At 38.3% G+C, this 27,483-nt stretch overlaps 1 protein-coding gene across 1 annotated transcript; it reads right to left on the bottom strand.

Moving 5' to 3' along the window:
- Positions 1-6,280: 6,280 nt before the first annotated feature.
- TFAM (transcription factor A, mitochondrial) lies at positions 6,281-27,244 on the bottom strand. Its single transcript, XM_037139923.2, has 7 exons — positions 26,719-27,244; positions 26,046-26,164; positions 23,732-23,802; positions 23,096-23,245; positions 19,711-19,806; positions 10,448-10,504; positions 6,281-10,003 (listed from the first exon to the last, which is right to left on the bottom strand). Exons 1-7 carry the CDS (start codon positions 26,817-26,819, stop codon positions 9,860-9,862), a joined length of 738 nt encoding a protein of 245 aa, XP_036995818.1. The 5' UTR covers positions 26,820-27,244; the 3' UTR covers positions 6,281-9,859.
- Between the last annotated feature and the right edge of the window lie 239 nt (positions 27,245-27,483).

The raw sequence follows: 27,483 nt of genomic DNA, 5'->3' as shown, positions 1-27,483 counted from the left end.
TTAGAAGAAAACGTAGGGAATACATCTCCATGAACTTAGATTTGACAGCTGATTCTTAGATATGACACCCAAAACATGACCAATTAAAAAAAAGTAAACACCATCCAAATTAGAACTTTTGTGCTGCAAAATGATACCATCAATGAAGTGAAAAAGACAACTCCCAGAATGGGAGAAGGTATTTGCAATTTATGTGCCTTAGAAGGGACTTATATCTAAACTATAGAAAGAACTCTTGACACTCTATTATAAAAAGATAAATAACTCAATTTTAGACATGACTGGTGTAGATCAGTGGTTTGGGCGTCATCCTACAAAACAAAAGGTCGCTGGTTTGATTCCCAGTCAGGGCACAGGCCTGGGTTGCAGGCCAGGTCCCTGGTTGGGGATGTGCAAGAGGCAACCGATGGATGTTTCTCTTGCTCTCTTTCTCCCTCACTTCTCCTCTCTCTAAAATAAATAAATAAATAAAATCTTTTTAAAATATGGCAAAAGATATGAACAGTCATTTCCCTGAAGATAAACAAATGGCCAACAAGTACAAGAAAAATGCTCAATATCCTTAGTCATTGTGTAAATGCAAGTCAAAAGCACACTGAGGTACTTACTACTTCCCACCCACCAGGATGGCTATAATTTTAAGACATACAGTAATAAATATCACAGGGAATGGATCGGTCCTTGCCAGAGGTGGGGGTGGGGGATGACAAAAGTGGGTCAAGATGCGGGGAAAAGGTACAAACTTCCAGTTATAAAGTAAATAAGTAAGTCCTGGGGGTGGAATGGACAGCATGGCGACCAGTTAATATTCTATCGTATATTTAAAAGGTGCTAATAGAGTAAAAGTTCTCATAAAAGTTCTCATTACCAGAAAAACAAAAATCACCAAGAAATTACGTGTGATGATGTTCACTAGACTTATTGTGGTGACTACTTTGTAATAAATATAAATATCAAATCCTTATGTGATGTACCTGAACCTAATATATTATATATCAATTACATCTCAATTTTTTAAAAAAAGAAAAATTTTGGACATGAAGAAATTAAGACACCCATACATTGCTGGTGGGAATGTAAAATCATACAACCACTTAGGAAAGCAGTCTGGTATTTTGTGAAGGGACTGAAGATCATTCCCATATGACCCAGCATTCCCTAGGTATGATGTCACTTATATGACACATATAAGTGAAATGTCCAGAACAGACAAATACAGAGAGACGGAGAGTAGGTCAGTGATTGTGGTTGTCTGGGTCAGGGACGGGGCATGTAAAATGACTGCTCATGGGTATGGGTTTCTTCTAAAATGATGAAAACATCCTAAAATTAGATTGTGGGGTGGTCGCATAACTCTGTGAATATGCTAAAAAATGTTAATTATATGCTTTAGAGTATGTAAATAATATCACAAGAGAACTAAAATGCATCAACCAAAAAAATGAAATTTAAACTTTAAACTGCACTGACTTCAACTAGGAATTCCTCCAATGTCACTCTGATGGTTGGAAAGTCAACTGTTGCATCTCAGATCTACCTGCCTTTGAGCCCCTGCCACTGGCAACGTCTGGTAGTCTCCGTCCAAATCCTTCCCAGCTGCTCCCTAAATGCACCATTTTCCTGCCATCATTTTTAAAGGAATCAGTCGTAGGTGTACACGGAAACTTGTGAATCTCATAGCTGGGGTAAAATAAAAGAAAAATATATTCACGGGGTAAAAGAAGATTAAATTGTAGATCTCTTCTAAGTATAAAATATTTAAAATGAGTTTTGAGTGACAGATGCAAAGCACCCTTATCTTCAAATTTTGTAATTTTATTTTGATTCTTGGCTTCTTGAAATTTTGTCCTCCAGATTTTAAAATGATTAGGGTAAGAGTGAGGGCTCCGGAGTCAGAGCGTCTACATTCAAACTGTGGCTCTGTCAGTGTGAAGTTATTGAATATCCAGTAATTCAGTTTTCTCATCTGCAAAAATGGAAATGATAGCACCTATTTCTTCAGGTCGCAGTGAGAGCTAAATTAGAACTAAATTAAGTACAATAATTCATGTAAATTGCTTACAGCACCTGTAACACAGTAAGCACTCAATAATTAACTAAAATGAAATGCTGTCTAACATAATGGTTTAAAGTAAAAGCAAGTGGGGTCTGAATCCTGGCCAACCTCTTAAGAGCTCTGGGGCGATGAAGTCTTGTTTATGGTGTTTTTTTTTTTTAATTTCCTCAAAGTATCTATAAATATTTTAGTTTTCCACTTAAAGTTATTTAAATATAAATACAGAAATGAAGCCCTGGCTGGCATAGCTCACTGGGTTGAGCATCGGCCTGTGAACTTAGGGATCGTGGTTTGATTCCCAGTCAGGGCACGTGCCTGGGTTGCAGGCCAGTTCCCAGCAGGGGACTCAGGAGAGGCAACCATACATTGATATTTCTCCCCCTCTCTCCTTCCCTTCCCCTCTAAAGATAAATAAATAAAATCTTAAAAAAGAAGAAGAAGAAATGAAAACACAGTCAGAAGGGTAGCAAAAGAGAAGTGAATCTCGCTTCCTGTCCTCCCATACCTGTTTTCACCCTCAGGCTAGCCATTCCACTTTTCAGGCTTCAGTATGATGAGTGCATCTATAGCCTTAATTAATATGATTGTACCTGTACAATTTTCTTTATATATAAGCAAAGTCTCCATGACGGATACAAATTTTAACCACTTACACTAACACTGTTCCTTCCAATTTTTCTTAATAGTTTTAGTTCTTCTGTTGTTATATAACTTTAAATGACATTTGAATTTTTTTCTTGACCCAACTAATTAGAAAATACCTCTACTTCCTCCAAAATTTTCAGCTAGTTTATATACCTTAGTAGTTTGTCTTTCCAGGAATTTGTCCATTTAATTTGTTGCCATAAAATTGCTCACACTCTTTCCTTATAATTTCTGTACAATCTGTAGTAAGGTACTCTCTTTCATTTCAGGTTCTAATAATTTAAATCTTTTTACCTAGGTCAAACTAGCTAAAAGTTTGATTGATTGATCAGTTCAAACAACAAACTTTTGGTTTCATTGATTTTTCTCTATTATCTATTCATTTCTGCTCTGTTTTATTTCATTCCATCTGCTTGTTTTGGGCTTACTTTGCTATTTTTTTTTTTCCAGTCTCAAAGTCAAAGGTTAGGTTGTTGATTTGTGATCTTCTGTAATGCAGACAGTAGCAGCTACACACATTCCTCTCCGCGCTGCGTTAGCTGTATCCCATCATGCTTCGGAACTTTGTCTTCATTTGCATTCATCCCAATGTGTTTTCTATTTCCCTTGTGATTTATTCTTTGGCACATTGTTATTTAGAAATGTGATGTTTATATTCCACGTATTTGTGAGCTTCCCTAATTTCCTCATTTTTTTCACTGTGATTATTTTGCTTGAGCTTAATCTTTTTCAATATGAGGCTATTTTATGACCTAACACATGGCCTATCCTGAAGAATGTTCCACGTGCTCTTAAAAAGCAAGCAAGCATGTCTGGCCACACAGGAACTGAAAACAGTCCTCAGTCAGCTTGATTCCATGCTTCAAGCACCATTAAGGTTTAAACTCTCCAGGGTTCAAATCAAGGATTCAACACTGGGGAAGGTGACATCTCTTTCAGAGGAAACTCATCTTACTACATGTGTTCAAAGTAGCCCGGGGTTAGTTACAAACAATACTTACCAATCTTATTCACACAATGGCTTCCGGCAAGTGCTAATATGCATGAGGCATACTGAAGAAAAGAGAAGAGGGACCGTATGGAACGTGGGCTCTTCCCGGCAATGGTCTAACTACACAGAGGTGAGAGGGATCAATAAGCACACTCATAGCTAGAGTGACCATATGTCCCAGGTTGCATGCTGTCCCATGAATATGAAGTAATTTCTTTTTCAAAAAACTTCCAACTTGGATAATGGATTGCAGTTACTCTGTTACCAGCCACTACCACCAGGTTGGGAAGTTCTGAGCAACACCAAGTGGTTCCTCTACTTCACCAACATCTTTCACAAAAACTCCAATGCCCAGTTCTACCCTCCAGATTTTGGCCTAGGCAATTTCATGTTAAAAAGGTCTAGTTGATTCTTTTGGGCAAGGGTTGAGAATCACCATGCCTCATCTGAACAAAGAAGCCACTATGCAATAGCTTATCTAAGTCTACTTTCCTCAATTTAAGCAAAATAACTAGGGAGAAACAAACTCTTCGGTCAGTTCGTTCACTTACTCCTCTCCTCCCCTACCCAACCCGTATTTCTCTCCAGTCACCTGAGGAGTTAGTTAACCTTTGACTAGTCCCCACTGCTCAAACTGGCGAGATGTTCATGTTTCTACTTCACTCACTTTATGTGGCTTGCTCACATCGGCACTAAAAAGCACCTGTTGATCCTTACCTATCTTCCAGAAATAGCTAGAAATTGCTGCTCTACTGTTGGTACTGTTTTCTAATCTTGCTATACCTACCTGTAGAGGACCTTCCCTAATGTATTCTGTTTTCCATTTTAGTCACTTCACCGAAATTTTGGAAGAGAAAAAGGAAAGAGGGCTTACGGTCTTTATAGAGAGCAATGACTAATTCTAATTACTTAGTTCATGTACATTTTCTCATCCTTCCTACTCAGCAATAACCTGAATCAACATAAAAAAGGAGGAACACGCCCCTTCTGAATCCAAGACACCACCACTTCAGGAATAGTAGTGGTTGAGAGCTGTGGCATGTCTCACCATTCACTAAGTCATTCAAGCCTTAATTATTGTACAAATGACAAGTAGGAGCCCTGCAAAATTAAAAACTGAGGGTTAGGGCATAGCTCTGGGCAAATATCCTGAGTTGTTAAAGCCTAGTTAATACTTGATGCTCAGACATAAATTCAGATGTTATTCAAAATTAAAGCAAAATTTCTGTACTTCTAACACATCTCTACTATCCTCACCTAAGTAGTCTTATAGTCAAGATGTAAATTTCAGCTTGGAAAAGCTATTGGCATTTCTAAGTACCTGCCAGTAAAATTCCTGTTCACGTCAGTTACACAAGTATTGAGGATATATTCTGACTGGTGACCAAACGAAAAAAAAACCAAATTGAACAGGAGACTGGTCATTATGATTCAACAATTCCTGAAGAATTAATTGTATAAATTGGAGATTCTTCTCATCTCTCAACCCCACTCATGATTTAATGCACAGAACTTCTAGCTAGTAAATATAGTCTTAAAGATGGGTATAACCAAACCAAGTTTTTAAATGTGAAGACTGATAGTTGGCAGCCTATTTAAAGTCAGTCAAAACTATGTATTCCCTTCCTTCTTCTCCTATCATGTACATTAATGGGAGAGGAGGAATGAAAATGAATTTAAAATAGAAAAAATTCAAATATTTTCTTGCACACTACATGTGTATCAGAAACCATTATATAAGGGCGATTTAGACAATGTTTGGGTGATTCTGAAATGTTTAGCTTATTTAAAATTCTTATTTAAGGATCACTGCATTTAGTTCCTTTGACAGTAAAATACATAGAAATACGTATGTAATCTTTTCAATGTAATCAGTCATCTGTGGTTTCTGCATCCATGGGTGACTGCATTAAAAATATCTGAAAAAGTATTGCTGATGTGTACTATACAGCTAGGCCTAGGTGGCTGTCTACACTGAATACGTAGTTTTTTTTTGTCATTATTCCCTACAGTATCAATAACTATTCAATTCAGTGTAACTACTTTATATAAGGGACTTGTGGGTGGTGGTGGTGGGGGGATCCTGGAACCAACCCCCTAGGTACAGAGGGTCATCTGTACTGGAAAGCAGTTTGTGCTTTACATATTTTCCTTTACGTGTGTGTAAATGATTGGCAGGAGGAATTTATTTGTGAACAATGTGAAAAACTGATACTCACTTTGTATAGTTTTATGACACTTTGAAAAGTTTCACAAATTCAAAGCAATTATAAATCTGTTCACTTTCGTAGTTTTTCCTTTCCAAAGCTTCAATTTTAAAGAGTATTATTGCTTCAAAATTTCAACAGTCTGTGCTAAAGAACATTTTCAAATTTGTCCATAAGAGATAAATGGTGAAGGAGGAAGAGTGGCTGTCAGAGAGAGAATATTCTTAATGTTAATATTGATAAAATTAAGAAAAACAATGAATACTATTGCTTAACAATATAAAATCTTAAAGGTGGTGATTGATTAATTTTTGGTACAGAAAATGTCAGGAAAAAAATCAATAAAATTTGCTAGTTACTTTAAATCAACTTATTTTAATTCAGAAATTTAAATACACACACATTCATAGGATCTATAAAAATATACACCTTGTTTTTAAAAAACCGCATCTTCAAGAAAGTAGTCAAAAGCAATAGCAAAATTACATGATTAGAGCAGGCTGAATCTTCACACAATATCCTTTATTTTTTAAAAGATTTTATGTATTTTATTTTTAGAGAGAGGAGAACGGAAGAAGCAAGAGAGGGCAAGAAACATCAATGTATGGTTGCCTCTTGCACTCCCCCTACTGGGGACCTGACCTGAAACCCAGGCATGTACCCCGATGGGGAATTGAACCTGTGACCCTTTGCTTCACAGGCCCATGCTTAATCCATGAGCTATACCAGGCAGGGCCAATACCTTTAAACATCAGTAAGTAGAATTATCACACAACCCTCTCCAGTCATCTAATTATTTCAAACTTAAGACAGGTACTCCAGTGAACAAAAGTATAGAAATCTCCTGACTCTGAACACATGCTCAGAACAGCATAAGCACAGCTTTGCTTCATTTCTTCAATATCTGTCCACCTAGCACTGTTCTTTAGCTCCTACAGCTAAATTATTTACTAGTAATTAATTAGTAACAAATTACTAATTTGTTAGTAATTTGTCCTAACAAATTGTTAGGTCAACTTAGTCTAAAAAGAAAGGCTTTGTACGAGTGGCTACTGGTTACTGATGTAAGTTCTTATTCTTTACAACAGAGTTTAGCCCTGGTCAGGTAACTCAGTTATATCATCGTCCAGACATGCCAAGGTTACAGGTTCGATCCTGTCAGAACACAGACAGGAGTCAACCAATGAATGTATACATAAGTGGAACAAGTCAATTTCTTTCTGCCTCTACCCCTTTCTCTCAAAACAATAAAGAAAAATAAAAATAAAATAAAGAAAATGTGCATGTTGTTAAACTGGAAGGTGTTTGCTACATGGCATACCAATCTTCAACATGTACTGAAGTTTATCAAGGTATGGAACCAGATGATGATATTGAAAGCATTAACAATGACATTCATTTACGAAAAAAAGAAACCAAACAAAAATTGGTATTATCATAAAATGGTTCTGCTTTAGCTCTTTTCACTGTTTCACTTTTGGGAGGTGGAGGGGAAGAGAGAGAGAGAGGGAGGGAAACGATACGTGGTCATTGGTGCCCTGAACCCACAACCCTGGCATGTGTCCCGACCAGGAATCGAAATCAGTGACCTTAGACTTTGTGGGATGCTTCCCACCTGAACCATACCAGTCGAGGCACAGTTTCATACTTTTTTTCTCCTATATACTTGAGAACTTACTAGACACTGAACATCCTAATTGGAAAAATATGATTTGAATGTATTCTGTATGAAATAGCTTATGTAGTTGAATGCTAAGAGCTCAGAAGAAGGTAATTTTAAATGTTGTATATACTTATCTTCCAGATGTTTACAAAACTCATTTCTCAAGCTCACCTATCCTGTATTACACATATTGACTCCTATGTGCTTCCTGGGCTTACCTGATACACAGAACACCATAAATGACTTCAATGATTTTCTTCATTCTCCTAAGTAGGGTACATAATCAGTACCATTCTAAATGTCACACAGAATTAGAGCTTCATCTCTCCCAGAGACCCAGCTGAGGAAGACTGTGATAGACCCCAGCACACCTCTTCTCCCCCAGCCCCTCTCCTCATGGGGTCTACCTAACAGCAGACTTCGTCCCATATTCACAACCACGGGAGGAAACTGTTTGAAAACACCCAACTTCAAGTTTATGCTTCCTACTAAGTTTCACTTTTCTCGTTAGTCCATACCTTTGTTAACTTCAGTGTAGAGCAAGGCATGACCACTTATTTTCTATCCACGAGCAACAAAAATCTTCAAAAATTTTTTTTGGAGATCTAGAATTGAGAATTCCTAAATAGTTTGTGCAACATAAGGTACATATAAATTTTGAGTTACCCTATTATTATGAACTGATGATGAAAGATGAATTATTTTGATCAAAAAGGTAGTGTGAATTCTGAAAACTTTTGCTTAACTCTCTTAAGGGGATAAACAAATGCTAAAAGATGGTAAAGTTTTTGTTGTGCTAACTAGAAAACTCTTAAGGTTCACTTTACCTATGCACAGCAAATTATTTAATAGATCCTCATTCCACTCCAGATGGAACTCTTTTATTATGACACAACATAATTTGAAACTAGATCATTTTGCTTGCTAACACTGTGGGACAACAGTTTAGTTTTTGTGATTTGACCTCTTTCCTCCTAACGACAGGGCTGACAAATTCTAAAATAAGAACCTCTGAGTTGGTCAGAACACCTATTCCATCACATCAGTGGACTGGAACGCTCACCACACCACACTCTGCTGCAGGCCCTGGGTTGGCAAACTGTTGCTATAAAGGGCCGGACAGTAAGTATTTTAGGTCTTGAAGACTCCACAGTCTCTGAAGCAACTATTCAACTCTGTCACTGGTGCACAAAAGCAGCCATAAATAAAAAGTAAATGAATGAGTATGGCCGTATTCCAACAGGACTTTATTTATAAACATTGACTTTCATATTAATTTTCATGTCTTAAAATATGCTTTTTTAACCATTAAAAATTGTAAACAAAATTCTGAGCTCACAGGCCATGAAAAGGGGCAGTGGGTGGAACTGGGCCCACAGGCTAGAGTTGGCTGTCCTTATATGTCTTTTATGTCATATAAAACATTTTAAAAAGATAGGTTCCAGGTCCAGAGACTTTGGAGACTTCTGTTTTGGCAATCTCTCATTTTAAAACTTACCAGACAAGTTCTCTACTTTCTGGATAAATACACTCACATGAGAGAAAAAGTAAGACATATCCCTACTTTAAAAGAAAAAAAAAAAGAAGCTGTAAAACAAATGTTTCACCTTTAACATGTAATTAGGAAACAAAAATTTAATTCTATGCAATATAAAACAATATGCATAGATTTAGTACATAACGCCTTAGTTTTTACTTTAGGAAAAAAGACAATGAGGAAAAGGCTTACAAACCTGTCCATCTCTTGTACAAAAATTTGCAGCTGAAACCAGCAAGCCCTTGCCTGTACAACCATTAGTCCTGAATGTAAATTATATCTACAAATTGGAATTTACCTAAATGGGTTCTGGGTGCTCTTTAAAAAAATGCACTATTACTCACAGAACACGATGGCTCTACAATTTGGGACACTCCTGAATAGGAAACCCTGCCTCCATAATATAAGGAGACAAGAATGTCCTTGCCATAGCCATCAAGTGTTATAAAACACCTTCACAGTCTGAGTCACCTTTATCAAAGGTAAAATGGTTACTGATACATTTCATGGATTATCTTGATCCTCTACAGTTTCTAAACACAAAATAAACTTCACACGAACTTTTGTTATGTTTCAGTTTTCCAAAGTAAGATACCAATACAAAATGTATTGGACTGGCAGAAGTCCATGGCATAAAGACAAAGAAATTAAGTATAAAATGTTTACCAACTTTATCCTTCTAATTCTCTAAGAATTTCAGACATTGAGACCTAACTGGTTTCTTGTGTCTATCCAGCATGATCATAACTCAATCTTCCATTTAACACTCCTCAGTGCTTTTGGCTGGGGGCCTCACTTTGCGACGAAGAAGATCATCACGTCCAACTTCAACCATCTGTGCTTCCCAAGATTTGATTTCATTAAAATAACGAACTTTATCATCTTCAGCAAGTTGAATATATACCTGAGAAAAAGTGTAGTTGTTAAAGTAATTTTAGAAGAGTCTTTGCCATTAATTTCTGGAATGCTTCCAATATATACTATAAAAATTACCTTACTCTTCTACATGTATAAAAGGGGACCGAGGAAGAATGTTTTGTGAGATAAAAAATTAGATGAGAAAAAGGTAAGAGACCAAGATTCTGTACTGAGTTATTACAGCTTCAGGGCTGGGGAACGTGGGAAAGGAACGGAGGCACAGTGCGACTGGCACTGGATACACTGGGCACTAAACTCGGAGTGACACTGCTTTAAACACCAATTTTATTTGCAGTTAAAAACTTCCAAAAGAAAAAAGCCAAACTGAGTCTAAGAATAGAAAATTACTTAAAAATACTCTCCCTGTGTTATTAGATACATCCTCTCACAGATACTCTAACTAGATACTTGAGATTAAAACGATACTTACTTGCTTTTGAGAACTAGTAAGATTTTTCCAGCTTTCATTTACAGCCTTCAGCTTTAACTGCAAAACAACACATGTTTACATACCAGATACACGAACTTTAGTGATTAAAGAAAAATTTCTTTATTAATCATTTCAACAAAAACTCAGATATTAAGAATCACGGGTAAAGCCTCATCAATTCTTAACATCTCTTCTTTCTAAATTAGACTATTAAACTCCTAAAATATACAAAATGACTGAAATAAAGATATTTATCTTTTATTGAGATATAATTGATATATAACATACCAGTTTCAGGTGTACAACATGATTCAATATTACTGTATATACTGTGAAATGATCATCACAATAAGTCTAGTTAATAGTTAATATCTGTCAACAAAACTTTTTAAGAACTTTTAGGATATTCTGAGCAACTTTCAAATATGCAATATAGTATTAACTCTAGTCACTGTGTTGTACATTACAATACCAAGACGTATCTTGTAACCGGAAGTCTGCACCTTTGGACCACTTTCACCCATTCTGTCCACCCCCCATCCCTGACAACCACCAATATGTTGTTTTTTTTTAAATCTATGAGCTCAGGTATTTCTTTTTCTAGATTCCACATATAAGTGAGATGATTCAGTATTTGTCTTTCTCTGGTCTGACTTATTTCACTTAGCACAATGCTTTCAAGATCCAACCATGCTGCTGCAATGGTAAGTTTTCTTTCTTTTTATGGTTGAATAATATTCACATTCATATTATCAGTTTCTTTATCCATTCATCCACTAGACATCTAAGCTGCTTCCACATCTGGGCTGTTGTAAATAATGCTGCCATGAACACGAGGGTGTGGGCATTCAGTTATCTTTTCAAATTAGTGTTTTCTCTTTCTTTGGATATTACCCAGAGGCAAAATTGTTGGATGAATATATGATAGTCGTTAACTAAAATTTTTCAGGAACCTTCACACTGTTTCCCATAGTGGCTTCGGCAATTCACATTCCCATCCACTATGTACAAGGATTTCCTTTTCTTCACATCCACGCCAACACTGGTTATTTCTTGTCATTGACAACAGGTCTGAGGTGAACTGAAGTTCTCATTTGCATTTCCCTGATAATTAGTGATGCTGAGTACCTGTTAGCAATCTTTACAGTCTTCTTTGGAAAAATGTCTATTCAGATCCTCTGCCCATTTTTTAATCACAATTTTTTTCTGCTATTGAGTTGTTCCAGCTCTTTATATATTTTGGATATTAACTCCTTATCAGATACATAATATGCAAATATTTACTTCCATTCAGTAGGCTGCCTTTTTATTTTGTTGAAGTTTTACCGTGCACTTTTTATCTTTTTTGGTACAGAAATACTGATATTCAAGTATATTTTGTTATAGTTTAACTTTAAAGACTGAGAGGTTTTTTTTCTTCTCTATAATGTTTCACTCTGAAATGTGTGCCCAAGTGTTTGGGTACAGTCATAGGAATGCCACCACCCTCAATTCTACTTAGTTGAACTTAAGTATGGGACTTGGGAAAAGTTTTATTACCTCCCTTAAGGCTTGGTTCTTCATCTATAAAATTAAAGGGATACAGGGACTCCAAGGCTGGAAGAGAGGCAGAGAGGACAGTCAGCGCACCTCAGGCTGCTTATGCTGTTGCTCACAGAAAGCAGAGAACAAAGGGAAAACGTGAGGGAAGAACGTGGTCTGAAAAGTATCTGTTTAAAGCCAGGAAGATCATCTGTGATTTTAAGGAGAAGTAAAGAGAGAATAACTTTATTGCTCTCAGCAGAACTTTGACTGAATTTTATCTTCCTATCAACAAAAACATACACCAAGAAAGATATCAGGTAGTACCTGAAACTACACAAATATTATGTTTTGGATATTTTAAACTTTAGTGAATATATAATTGCTCTCTTAGCTTTGAAAGGAATTACTTTAAATCTTTTCGATTCTTTCCTAACTCATCTTTTTCTTATCCATAAACTTTAACCCATAAAGTTTCATATTCAATGAGTTAAAAAATAATTTATAAAGTTGCAGGCATAAGTAATCTGACCTTTCACCTAAATAAAATAATTCACTCAAAAAATTAAAGAGATGGAAAGACGGTGTGTTCACCCCTAAAACCCATTAAATGGATCCTTCTACCACGTGAGGACAGTGAGAAGGTGCCAGCTAATGAACAGGAAGAAGGCCCTCACCAGCAGGCAACCACGATGGCACCTTGATCTTGGACAGCCCAGGCTCCCAAACTGAGCAATAAATTTCTACTATTCATTTCAAAATTAAACAAAAAAACCAAAAAACACTAAATGAATAAACAAAAAAACTTAAGGCATGAACCCATATGAACAAAGATAACAGTAGCGAGCACTTCCAATGCAAAACTGTGGAAGCTGAAACGCACACGGAGCCATGGTGCCTAGCTCACTCACCCCATGCGAGCTACTCCCACACTGGCAGAAGGGAAAGCAGTAGGGAAAGGAGTGTTCTACAATGGAGAATTCCAAAGCTGCTCAACAACTGGCAGCACCAGTTAAGTAAAAAACTGAGGTCAGGTCAGGAAAACTGATTGAAAGTGTTTTAAAAAACAGGTTAAATCCTGACCATGGGCATATTCTAGGACATGGCCTCTCAAAACAGCAAAATGAGAGTTACTCAGTGGATACCAGGTATAGTAGGGCAATAATACCATGATGGAAACGGGAGAGTAACCCCAGAAAGAAAAGCAAAAAGGCTAAAACAACACAGACAAGAAAATTAGCATATTAACTCAGAAACTGCATAAAGAAGTAATAAAAATTCTATAGTTAGAACAAAGAAAAAGAGAAAGGAAAAAACCAAAATACTGACAGGAGACTTAAAAGTTGCAAAATTTTAGTTTCAGTTAAATAGTTATAACTAGCAAGTAATGTGCATGTTGAAGCTTTTGTTTCAGAGACTACAGATAAGGCCCATCCCTGGCTCCTGGGAAAACAGCAGACCTCCTGGGGCACTGCTAAAAATTACAAGTGGAGGCATTCAGGCCACTGTGTTTTAGGGAGGAGCAAACAACCACCTACCCCTGGGAAAAGCTAACCTAACTGCCTGGGACGGGAATGTTGCTTCTGATGGACCCTCCCTGAATTTCAAAACCCCTCACCACACCTTGTTTATTCTCTGCTATAAAAACCTTGGCCCTGAAAGAAAAGACAAGATGGTCTGTTAGGGTATGAACCCACCATCTTCTCAGATCACCCGCCATCTGAACAAAGCACCATAAAGATTCAATCCCTGTTCTGCTTATTGGGTTTGGTAGTGACAGGCAGCTCAAACGCCAGTGTCTTTTCCAGTTTCAATATCACACTCAAAAGACCAATAATCAAAATGGCTTTATACTTCTCAAGAGCAATACAAGGAAGTTACAAAAGAAAGGAGTATTATTGTTTAAGTTTTCAAAGAACACAAAACATTTCTATCCAGTGAAACTATCAAAAATTAAAAGAGAGACATTTTGAGACATGTGAAAACTCAAAAAGCTAATCTCCCATGTACCCTGCTTGGGAAGTTCTATAACAGAATTAGTAAACCAAGAAAGATGACAGAAGAAAGCAAAAGCACCAAAAGGATGATGATGAAAGAAGATCAATAAGTGTACTACACCACATAAACAAAATGAAAAATAAAAACCACGTGATTCTAACACTTGCAGAAAAAGCACTTGATAAAATCCACCACTTATTTATGATAAAAACTCTCATCCCAAGTGGGACTAGAGGGAATATACTAAACATAATAAAGGTCATATATGACAAACACTGCCACCATTGATAGGGGACTTAAGAGCTGGAAAAGTTTAGCTTAATAGCTAATAAGCTTAGTAATCAAAGCATGTAAAAGTTTTTGTTCCAGGAACTGAAGGTACGATCCGCCCTGATCCAGGAGACCATAAGCAGTTCCACCTTTGTTCCTCAGGAGGACAGCAAGCAATTCAAGATGCTGTCTGAGCCACTGCACTCCAGAGTGAGAAGACCACTGCCTGAGGCACAGCTTAAGACCACTGCCCAGGCTTGAGGTTTTTTAATCCACTAACTCCTCCCTGAATTTAAAAAAACCCTCACTACACCTTGTTTACTCCCTGCTATAAAAACCTTGGTCTGGAAAGAAAGGACCTGATGGTCTGTTAGGTTATGAACTCACCATCTTCTCAGATCTCCGGCCATCTGAATAAAGCGCCCAGAAAGATTCAATCCCTGTCTCTGCTCATTGGGTTTGGTAGTGACAGGCAGCTCCAACTCCGGTGTCTTTTCCGGTTTCAGCATCATACTTAACTGGCAAAACTACCAGTGTTCCCCTTAAGATCAAGAATAAGACAGGGATATCCGCTTTCATCTCTCTTATTCAACATAGTACTGGAAGTCCTAGCCATCCACTATAATCAGACAAGAAGAAGAAATATAAGGGAACCAAACTGGAATGGAAGAAGTAGAACTGTCACTATTTGCAAATGACATGACACTGTACAAACAGAACCCACAAAATTCCACCAAGAAACTACTAGTACTGACAAATAAATTCAGCAAAGTAGCAGGATACAAAATAAATATCCAGAAATCAGTTGTATTTTTATATGCCAATAATGAACTATATCAGAAAAGGAAATTAAGAAAACAATGCCAAAAAAAGAAAGACAACAATGCCATTCATTCACAATTACTTCAAAAAGAATAAAACACCTAAGAATAAATTTAACCAAGAATGTCAAAAAACCTGTACTCAGAAAATTATAAGACACTGAAGAAAGAAATTGAAGATGATACAAATAAGTGGGAGCACATACCTTGTTAATGTATAGGAAAAATTAAAATCATTAAAATGTCCACACTACCCATAATGATCTACAGATTCAACGCAATTCCTATCAATGTACCAATGCTGTATTTCACAGAACTAGAACAGATATTCCGTGTTGGGAACCGTGCTGCCTGGTTTCAGAACCTATAATCCCTGGTGGCTAAGGCTGAGTAAAAAGACACTGAAACCATAAATCACTAAGGAGACAAAGCTTATCTTCCCAGCAAGGGCACCACCTCTGCCCACTTTATTTCACTCTGCCTGGCCCCCAGCAGATGGCTGGTTAGCCAATGATAGATGAGAGTCCTTAAGGGAGGGAAGACCTAAGACAGGCACAGTGGCAAAGGGGCCCTCAGAGGACTTAGGGGACTACAGAAAAGGGGTGATGAACCCTCACATCTTAGCTTTTCAAAGGCCTGGGTCCTCATTCTATCTGTAAAAAGTCTCCTAATCTCTTGGCTACTTTACTTCTCTTGCCTGACTTAAACCTAAAATGCCAGGCTTAAGCCTAAAGCAATGTCAGAGGTGGGTGGGGCCCTGTGCTGGAATGGGCGGTTCCCTGGGGGCAGTCAGGCCTAAAAAAGAATGCATAAGGCCCTATGAAACTTGCTTGCTAAGAATGTCTTCAATTTAAATGATAAGGGTCCAAGCTTAAAATGAGTGTTATAAAAGTTTCTTGGCCCTTTGACTGTCTGACCCTGACTCATAATAAGCCCTCATAGTTCTTTGAATGTTATGTATTGTCTGATCATTACTGTCTGACAATGATGGATGAGCTTTACCTGTATTCATATGCAAACTGAAACCAATAAAAGCCCATCGAGGAATAGGGTCAAAGCCCTTCTCCTTTGAGAGATAGGCTACCCTTCTTCCCCAAACAGATTATGTCTTGGTAGACTTATTGTCATCCTCTCATCCATGGTGGATGGGGGGGGGGGGGGGGGGGGGGGGCTCAGTGGGTAGAGCACCCCCACAACTCCAAAAATTTATATGGAACCACAAAACACCCCAAGAGCAATAGCAATCTTAAGAACAACAAAGTTGGAGGAATCACCTTACCTAACATCAAACTATATTATAAGGACATAGTAATCAAAACAGCACGGTACTGGCATAAAAATAGGTGCAGATCAATAGAACAGAACAGAATAAACCCACGCCTTCACAGTCAATATTTGACAGAGGAAGCCAGCACATACAATGGGCTGAAGTTAGTTTATTCAATAAATGGTGTTAGGAAAAGTGGATAGATACAGGCAAAAAAAATGAAACACCACACAAAATAATAAATTTAAAATAGATCAAAGACTTAAATGTTAGACCTGAAACCATAAAAATCTTAGAAGAAAACACAGGCAGTAAAATCTCAGATACTGCTCATAGCAGTATTTTTCTGATATATCTCCTCAGGTAAGGGAAACAAACAAACAGAAAAACACATGGAACTACATCAAACTATAAAAGGTTTTTGCACAGCGAATAAAACCACCAATAAAATGAAAAGACAACCCACCAAATGGGAGAACACATTTGCCAATGATACATCTGATAAAGGGTTAATACCCAAAATTTATAAAACTAAGAGCTTATAAAACTCAACACCAAAAAACCTCAAACAATCCAAGTAAAAAATGGGCAAAGGACCTGAACAGACAATTCTCCAAAGAGGACATACAGATAGCCAACAGACATATAAAAAGATGCTCAAGGTCACTAATCATCAGAGGAATGCAAATTAAAACCACAATGAGATATCACCTCATACCTGTCATAATGGCTATTATCCATAAATTAACAAACAAGTGATGGAGAAGATATGGAAAAAAGGGAACCTTTCTGTACTGTAGGTAGGAATGCAGACTGGTGCAGCCCTGTGGAAAACAGTATGGAGATACGTCAAAAAATTAAAAATGGATCTGCCTTTTGACCCATCGATACCACTTCTGGAATTTATCCAAAGAAACATGAAAGACTAAATTGAAAGAACATAAGCACCCCCTATATTCATTGCAGCGCTATTTATAACAGCGATAATTTGAAAGCAGCCCAAATGTCCAACAGTATTGAATGAATAAAACTATGGTGTATTTACACAAAGGAATACTACTTTACCATAAAAAAGAAGAAAATTTTACCTTTTGTGACAGCATGGATGGACCTGGAGAACATCATGCTAAGTGAAATAAACCAGTCAGAGAAGGACAAGTACCAGATGACCTCACTCATTTGTGGAATCTAATGAACAAACTAGACTAACAAGCAAAACAGACTCATAGATCGAGGGCAAGCTGACAGCTCTTGAGGGGGGCATGGTTTGGGGGTAGAGGGATTGAGCAAAAAAGAAAAAGGACTCATGGACATGGACAACAGTGTGCTGGTTGCGGGAGTTAGGAGATGGATAGAAGTGGAAAAGGGTATAAGGTGGATACATGGTAGTAGGAAAAAACAATAAAAAAAAGAAAAACGAAAGGAATACTAGAAACAAAAGAATATTTAATGTATCTATAATGTACTGAAAGCTGGTGAATATTACAAAGTTTGCAGAAAAATTATTTATTTATTTATTTATTTATTTATTTATTTTATTTTTAAATATTTTATTATTTATCTTTAGCGGGGAAGGGGGGGAAGGAGAGAGGGAGAGAAACATCAATGTATGGTTGCCTTTTGTGCGTCCCCTGCTGGGAACTGGCCTGCAGGGAACCGGCCTGCAACCCAGGCATGTGCTTTGACTGGGAATCGAACCACGATCGTGTGGTTTGCAGGCCCACGCTCAACAGAAAAATTATTGATAGTACCAAAAAACTAAGAAAACAAAACATTACCAAGTTCAAGCCAAGTAAGTTTTGCAAGAAAAGCGAAATAATCATTGCAAATGGCACAGCTTGTATAATGTGCTCCTGCATATAATGCGAGCCTATGTTTTATGCACATTACACACAGGGTTATTATACTCACATAATTATAATGTGATTAAGCCCATGTACAATGTGCATCCTTATATCCCTCAAAAATTTGGGCAAAAAAGTGCACATTACACACAGCAAAATACAGTAATTAAAAGAGAAATAACTGATCTAACCAAAATAATGATAACAATGTTGGGAGGTAATATGGAAACGTGAAGAATTTGGGAGAGTTCAGTGTTCATCTTAAATAATGGGAGATAATACCTTAAGTATAGCTAATGCTTAAAACTGAAAAAAAAATCAAGAAATAACAATATAAGAATGTTATTTAGAGATATGGAGATGAATACCATAATAATCAGCTAAAACAGTATAATCTGCTTCTAGAGGAAGAAATAGGACAGGGCAGTGAAAACTAGTATCTTTCTTAACCAGCCATACTTTGATTCTTTAAATTGTAAGGATGAATAACTACTATCTTATTAACGAATAAAATGACATAGTAAACTTAATTTTCATTTCCTGGGATAGGAACCAGCCATTAAACTTTCTTGGTGATTCCAACATGCTTTACTTTATTTCATTTATTTATTTATTTTATTTTAGTCAGAGTTAAGAACTACTAATCTAGAATTCTCTAGCATATAACCTTCTCATGCTGATAAGGAAATTAAATCTAAGGTAAATTAATGACTGAGCTAATTCCATCTAAAATAGTCAATAAGCTTGCATATTAGTAATGTAGGGCCATAGAAAGAAATTGAATTTAAAACCCCAAAGGGAATGAATTAATGAAAGTATCTGGTCAAAGAAGACATCACATACAGACATTATTTAATCACACGTTAAACAGGATTTGTGAAATGAGCTACAGACCCAAATGACCCAAAAAGGCAGAGTGGCAAAAACCGTCATCTCAGATTGATAAGAGATAAAGATTTAAACATACATTTTTCTTACCATGTCGTATTATAAAAGGAAAAATAGGACTGCCAATTTGGAGCTTCTAAGAAGGAAAAAAGACTAAGCTACAACAGGAATTAACTATCTTTCTTTGACACATTCGCACAACAATGTACACATATATAAGACACTCCTATGGGCATGACTAAAATTTCATTTTATTAAAGGACAGAACATAAAGGAGCAGGTTGGGCTCAAATTCCAGTACAAATTATTACAGCTCTACTCTTAATCTTACCCAGTGATAGTAAAACAGTTAAGAACTGCTGAATAAGAAAACTTTTCAAAAATTTAACACCCTACAAACTAGGAAAAAAAATTTTTAATTAAAGAAGTTGATGATATACATATTGGCAACTGTATACTCAGTCGTACATGATAATACCAAGGACTTTTCCATTAAAGAGATATGAGAAAGAGGGCCTTACTTGTATATTGTACTTGTTTATAGTAATTTATTCCTTTTCTTTACCACCTGACATATGGCACCCGTAAATCTCTGAAATATTTTAAAAATTAAAATAAACAAAAATTTAAAAAGCAAATACGGTTCTATTTTACCTGTGAGGTACCATCCTTAGCTTCTTGGAAGCGTTCAGATATAAAAATGTTATAAGCTGAGCGAGGTCTTTTCGGTTTTCCAAGCAGTGTTAACTCCTAAGTAATGAAAATGGAAGAGTTAGATAGTTTTAACTTCCATGAGACTTAATTTCACTCACAGAAACTGTATTCACTATTATGTATTATGCAGAATGTTCCTTAAAATGAATGTATGATTCTTATATAAAGAATGTGATTATTTCCTTCTGGGGTAAGAATTTTGATACCACTAAGTTTTGAACATTATAATACACTTTATGAGTTATTTTCCATACATTTCTGTTACATATTATTTTCATGGTCTCTATGAACTGAATAATTGAGCATATAGGTACATATCTTTTTTTAAAGATAAAACAATCTCCTCTGATTCCAATGAAAAATCACTTCCTTTTTCCTGAACATTTCATGAAATTCCTGTAGATTTCACAACTTAATTATTGCCCCTTTTATTTCCAGAATTATTACTAGGGATTTCTCTCCTAGATGATGCGCTTGCAACTTCCCAATTCCCACACTTCTCACCTGATGGCTGAACTATTTGGTGCTGGCAGTCTTTCATGGGAGGGGGGGGAATGCCAACAGGGAGTGGGAAAGGAAATACAAGGGGAAAAACCCTCAGGCTGCAGGTTCGCCATGTAAAGAGCTTAGAAGTTGCTACTTCCTCACAAGTATAAAACCGAACGGATTGGAAAATCCACAACGCTTCTTGGATCCATGAGAGGACACACAGCACACTGCGGCTGGCCCCCAGACTGGACACAGACAAGCGGACAGAGAGTCGAGGATTACCAGAGCAGGGACTCAGGAGGACGGGCTGCCCGAACCAGAGCTGGCCAGGAAGCCTGAACCGTAAGGAACAAACTGCAGTGTGCTCCGAGGTTCCGTGCGGACAACTCCAGAGGACCCTGTCACAGGAGGGCCCTCGTACTAATGTGGGGGCTACAACTTCAGAAGCTTGACCAGATCCCCCCCCAAATAAGTATCTAGAAAAATACCCGCCCGCCCCCACCACTGCTTTCAGCAGGGGGAGGGGACAAGGAGCCATTCTGAAATGTCTGAGCACTCCTTTATTCTTCACAAGGCCTGCCCTCAGGGGCAACTAGTTAATCAGAGCTAGCCTTCTGTGGTATTATCAGATCCTAACTGACCCAAAGGAAGGAAAATACGGAAGTCTAGCCCACTCTAGCCATCCTATCCTAAGCGGAAGAGAGGAAATTGAGAAATGCTAATGCAGTTCACAGAAGAGACACATAGGATCTCTGAAAGACTGGGACCTAATCACAGCGCTAGAGAAAACTTCCCTTGCCCCCACCCCTGCCACCGTATTAGGGCTTATTTAACAGCAATTCCTCGTACCCAGTATATCAAGCCAAGCTATCAAGAAAAAATTCCAAGACATACTAAGAGGCAAAGAAACATGGTTGGAAGAGACAAAGAAACATGGCAGGGATGTTGGAATTACCAGATGAGGAATTTAAAAACAACTATGATTAATACACCAAGGGATGCAGAAAGCAAGCAAGAACAGATGAGTAAAGTAAGCAGCAAGATGGGAATCCAAAGAAAGAACCACAAAGAAATGCTAGAGGGCAAAAACACTAACTAAAATAAAGGCCTTTGATGTGCTTGTTAGTAAACTGGATGCAGCTGCAAAAGAATCTGATCTAGAGGACTTATTAACAAAATCCTTGAAAACATATTAACAAAATCCCTGAAAACACTAAAACAAAGGAAACAGAGACTTTGGGGAAAAAACCCAGAATACCAAGGACTATGGGACAACTACAAGAGGTGTAACAAAAGCATATTGGGCCCTGGCTGGAGTAGCTCAGTGGATCGAGCGCGGGCCTTCGAACCAACCAAAGTACTGCGGTTCATTCCCAGTCAGGGCACCTGCCTGGGTTGCAGGCCAGTTCCCAGCAGGGGATGCAAGAGGCAACCATGCACTGATATTTAATCTCTCCCTCTCTCCTTCCCTTCTCCTCTAAAGATAAAAAGCATATTGGGAATACCAGAAGAGATAAAGGAAGACAAGTAATATTTGAAAGAGAAAGCCCCTCTACCTGCCCAATGCTCCCTTCTGATCCTTGCCACTCTGACCAGTGGCTGGGTGCACTAAAGAGAAAGGGAGAGTAAAAGAGGAAGAATCAACTTTAGTACTCACCCCTCCACGTTACCATCCCTATGCAGAAAGTGTATTTCTCACACTTGGTTTCTTTTCTGGATCCTTTTACTAATTGGATCAACAACCTCAGATAATGCCTTGAAATCGCTGAGTCCTTAGGACTCAAAACATTAAGGTCATGGATACATACCTTGGCATCTCACATTAAAGGCTGTAATCTACTTTTTCAGAGTAGTTTAAACTGATGACCATTTTCTGTACTTATGTACTGAGCACCTCACACCTAAAACTGTTTGTATACAAAAATGTAGTCTAACTTTCAAACAATGGAATTTGTGTGAATTAATACCTTGAGCTACGAACTACAATTTTTGAACCATGTGGGTTTTTTAAAAAATATTTTATTTATTTATCTTTAGAGGGAAAGGGAAGGAGAGAGGGAGAGAAATATCAATGTATGGTTGCCTCTCTTGCATCCCCTGCTGGGAACTGGCCTGCAACCCAGCACGTGTCCTGACTGGGATTCGAACCGTGTTCGTTTGGTTTGCAGGCCCGCGCTCGATCCACTAAGCTACACAAGCCAGGGTGGAATCATGTGGGTTTTTTTTTTTTTTTTAAAGATTTTATTTACTTATCTGTAGAGGGAAAGGGAAGGAGAGAGAGAAATATCAATGTATGGTTGCCTCATATGTGTCCCCTGCTGGGAACTGGCCTGCAACCCAGGCATGTGCCCTGACTGGGAATCGAACTCCGATCCTTTGGTTCGCAAGCCGTGCTCAATCCACTGAGCTCCACCAGCCAGGGCTCATGTGAGGTTTTTAATGAGGAAAAAAAAAAAAAAAAAGATTTATCTTAAAGGCACTTATATAATTAGATACAATAGGTACTTTTCCCTGATGTGTTATTAAATGCAGTCTATTAGCAATATTCAGAATCAAATTCACCATTACCTATAAAACTATTCAAATCAATAGGCTATTCTAGACAAGACTCAGAAGCAAAGATTCTTACTATTCCTACATGCCAAGGTAGCAACAAGGGTTTCCAAGATGGACTCAATAACAAATGATCCTAATGGCAGAAGATGACTATCCCATTTTTCCTAACTAGAGTACACACACCATATAACCACACATATCATCAAAGAGAAAACTACCTATATTCATTCTTTATGTAAGTTTCAGTTCTTTGTCAAGAGAATATTTCAATAATACTCACTCTCTTTTTTATTATCGATTTCTTTTTTAAACGTTTTTGCATCATTTCTTTTTCTAAAGTTACCCTCTGACTTGGAGTTAGCTCTTCTTCAATTCTGATTAGCTCTTGTTTGTACGCCTGCCAGTCTGCCTTGTAAGCATCTTCATATACCTATAAATAAATTTTAAAAAATAGTCAATAACTATCTCTATGGCCTAGTGGTTAAAACAGTGGTTCAAAGCACATACAACAGTGAAAAAAAGTCAATACATTGTTTCTGGCCAATTAAACATAGCACATCTGCCAAGGAAAGACAACTGCATGACTTAGGTAAAGACAGACTGAACCATGGAATGGAAAATGTGCTCTGGGATATTTATATGGACCAAAATCATGGGTTGTTTTTTTTTTCATATACATGCTAACCAACCTCAGAGTCTAGCGGTTAGCCTTCAATGTCATTGCCCTTCATCACCACCCCCATAATCGGTATTCTCATAATTTATATAGATCAGAAGGTATAAACTTCCTTGTAAATAATGGATGTTTAAAAATAAATAAATAAAACTCTGGGTCATCTGGTCTCTTAAAAGGCATGACAATTGTTCCTAACTGCAGAATAACTTGGTCAACAATGTTGAAAACCTGTATGCTTACTTTTTTCTCTGAATCAGGAAGTCCCCTCCATACCTCTGCGATTTTTTTAATCAGTTCTGAATTTCTTGCACCTATGGATTGGAATGAGAAAAGATGCCACAATTTTATGTCTCAGGATTAATTTTTTTTTCTAAAGACAGCCAGGAAATCATAATATATTAACTCTAAACATGTTTTATTTGATACCTCTACACCACACACAATTTAATACAATTATTTAGCTTTTCTTTAACCAATTAATTTTATGATAAATTTAATACTTTATCCATACAGAGGATCCAGAGACACATGAAGAGATGCTCAATATTGCTAGCTATCAGAGAGATGCAAATTAAAACCACGATGAGATACCACTTTAGACCAGTCAGAATGGCCATCATAAATAAAGCAACAAACAAGTGTTGAAGAGGTTGTGGAGAAAAGGGGAACCTAGTTCACTGCTTGTGGGATTGCAGACTGGTACAACCACTATGGAAAACAGTGTAGAATTTTCTCAGAAAACTAAAAATGGACCTGCCTTTTGACCCAGCAATTCTGCTGCTAGCATTATATCCTAAGAACCCTGAAACACCAATCCAAAAAAACCTATGCACCCCAAAGTTCTTGGCAGCACAATTTACAATGGCCAAGAGTTGGAAGCAACCTAGGTGCCCATCAGTAAATGAATAGATCAAAAAACTATGGTACATTTACACAGTGGAATTCTATGCAGCAGAAAGAAAGAAGGAGCTCCTATCCCACATGGATGGAACTGGAAAGCATTATTCTGAGTGAAATAAGTGAGGCAGTGAAAGACAAATACCATATGATCTCACCTTTAACAGGAACCTAAACAACAAAGCAAACAAGCAAGCAAAATATAACCAAAGACACTGAAGTAGAGAACAGGATGACAGTGACCAGAGGGAAGAGGGGAGGGAATTTCAGGGGAAAAGGGGAAGGGTTTACAGGAACAAGTATAAAGGACACATGGAACAAAACTAAAGGGGGGTGGAAATGGGAGGGAGGTGGGAGCACTGGGGGGGGGGGTGGACTAGGTTGGGAGTAAAAGACAGAAAACTGTACCTGAACAACAATTAAAATAAATAAATTTAAAAAATACTTTATCCAAATTTTAAAGTCTATTATCTAATAATCAAGGAGTATATCAAATGATCTTCAGAAATTGATTACTAGTATAAGCATTTGGGCAATCAATTTCATCCTGCACTTTATATATTAATCAAACATTTTTCCAAGTTTTTTACTAATTAAGTTCACAACACCTGAATAAAGAACAAAATACAGTCTTGATTCATATAACACCATCTTGGATTTTAATTACAGAAATACCATTTGCAAACAAACTAAATTTTTCTAAAATCAACTCATTATTCCCAATTTCCTAACTTATCTTAACTAAAATGGCAGGGTGAAAATGCTTTACCAAACCACTTACTAGTTTCAACTTCTACACTTTAAAAGGTGTGAGCACTTAAGCATGTCTCATAAACCAATTTTTTGAGAATTTTTATTATAGCTCATTTGATTTTTAGAAGTGTCCTGTGATGTACTGCTTGTGACAAGGCTTTAGAAATCACAAGCATAGGTTAGCTATTAACTTTACACTACAACCCCAAAGGAAGACCTACAGCCTCTCTCTAGGGAGTTATAAAACATGCTATCTGGAAATCTTTCCGTGCAAAAGCTCTTGAAGTTAGTTAGCACTACTTTGTATGGAGCTTTAAAGTGTTCAGAACACTTCCACAGAAGTTGTTTCACTACAACTTCCATGAACAATTTTCTCAGGCAAGGAGCTAAGCAAGGGATAAAATGATTCATCAATGGACTTTTAAGCCATGGGCAACTGGGCTCAAAATGGAGGTATTTTTAAAATACCTTTCCCCCTGGTTGGTGTGGCTCAATGGATTGAGTCCTGGCCCGGGAACCAAAAGGTTGTTGGTTCAATTCCTGGTCAGGGCACATTGCCTGGGTTGCAGGCCCAGGTTCCCAGTTGGGGGCCTGTGAAAAGCAAATGATCGATGTCTATCTCTCACATGTTTCTTTCTCTTTCTTCCCCCTTCCCCTCTCTTTAAAAATAAATAAATAAAACCTTAAAAAATAAAATACCTATCATAAGTTCTCAATTATATTTAGTATTTCCACTTTGTCAAAATAAAATGTTAGACCTGCTATTTCACAGACCACCAATTAAAATAGTTTTGTTCCTGCAGTCACTGGATCGTTTGGTAGTGAAAATCAGCTTCGCAGTTTAACTGCTTAGTGGGCTCTTTATTATATCAGAGAAGAGTGTGAAAGCCCCAAAACGCCTTACCTGGGTTCTGAGCTTTAAATATGGGTAGCTGTTCTTTAGAAAAGCGAACATATGAAGTCATAGGCTTCTTTGGATAACTTCTTAAGGTAGATGAAAACCATCTCGGTATATACACAAAACTACATAAATAAAAAGAAAATAACCAGTGTCACATGCATATAAATAGGTCCCAAATAAGATGTCATCAAGATGCTGTATCTCTGACACCTTCGACAAAAAAAAAAAAAAAAAGCTAGTGACATTTAAAATCGTGCTCTAACCAGAGGAAAGAGCCTGCAAAACTGAAGCCTAACTCCAAGCGCTTACCTCCTACGAAGGGCAGAGAGGAGCGAACGCACCTCTACTGCAGCTCCTGGGCCCCGCCTCCTACATGCGTAGATGAAGGCGGGAGAGTGTCGCGGCAATTTTACAAAGAACACCAAACAACCAGGTGCTCCAAGGCCGGACGGAGAGGAGGGGCGGGAAGGTGGAAGGTGCCCGAAAACAAAGCATGGGGTACTGCTGGATAAAGCCCGCACAGCTACCACCACCCCCCCGTAAGGTCGGGGTCTGAATTAAAGGGTCTAGGCAGCCGTGACCTCCCGGGCCGGGGAAAGAGCGGGCGGGGGGGGGGGGTGCCGCAGGGGCGCAGAACGGGGAAGAAACGGTCTACATTCCAGTCTCATGGTCTTACCTGAAAGGGGAGCGCAGTCGGCTCCCACAGTCCGCGCAGAGATCCGCTCCCGACTTTCCCAGGGCACTCAGCACGCCCCACACACCCCGAAGAAGCGGCATTGCACCCGCCGGAGCAGGCAGTGACGGACCCGCAATCTCGTAGCGCACCCAGGCCCGACACGACAACCCCAACAAAGACAACTTGAACCTGTATTCAGCCCTCCTAGGAGTGCAATCAAACCCCTCCACTCGCGAGGCACTATGGGAAACCTATTAACTTCCTGTTGGTTGATAGGCTGGGATGGAGCAAATTTGGCGCAGGCGCCTTAGTGGCTACCCACTTGGGCGGGGCTGCAGAAATGGTGGAGGAGCTCGGGAGCGGTGAAGGAGAACGGGCAGCCCGGCTCGCTGCGGAGGCCCTAGCCTCAAAGGGGCGCTGCAGAGCCGCCTCTGGCCCCGGCCCCCGCCTCCGCAGTGGGTTCCGCAGTGGGGCCAGGAGGTGATGGAGGTACGGCGGCCCTCTTCATCGGGACTGGGCCTTGGTTGGCGTCCGCAAGTGCTTGCTGGCCGCAGGGCTAGTACGTAACAGTTTACAATCAGAAAACGCGCCGCCCACGCTGCTCTGAGGTCAGATTGGTGGATGCTGAGCGCCCAGCAGAGCTGCTCAGTTCTTGCAGGAGCTGGAGCAGAAAGTACTGTGGGGGAGTGGGGTAGAGGATGGGGCGTGTTTTCAAACCTAAAAATGCATATTTCCGGGCCTTATCTCAGCGCCCGATTCAGTGTG

This window comes from Artibeus jamaicensis, unplaced genomic scaffold (genome assembly GCF_021234435.1).
Source record: "Artibeus jamaicensis isolate MK-2021 breed Jamaican fruit bat unplaced genomic scaffold, CSHL_Jam_final contig_332, whole genome shotgun sequence".
NCBI classification, from domain to species: domain Eukaryota; kingdom Metazoa; phylum Chordata; class Mammalia; order Chiroptera; family Phyllostomidae; genus Artibeus; species Artibeus jamaicensis.
This window is presented reverse-complemented; position numbering and strand designations above follow the sequence as displayed.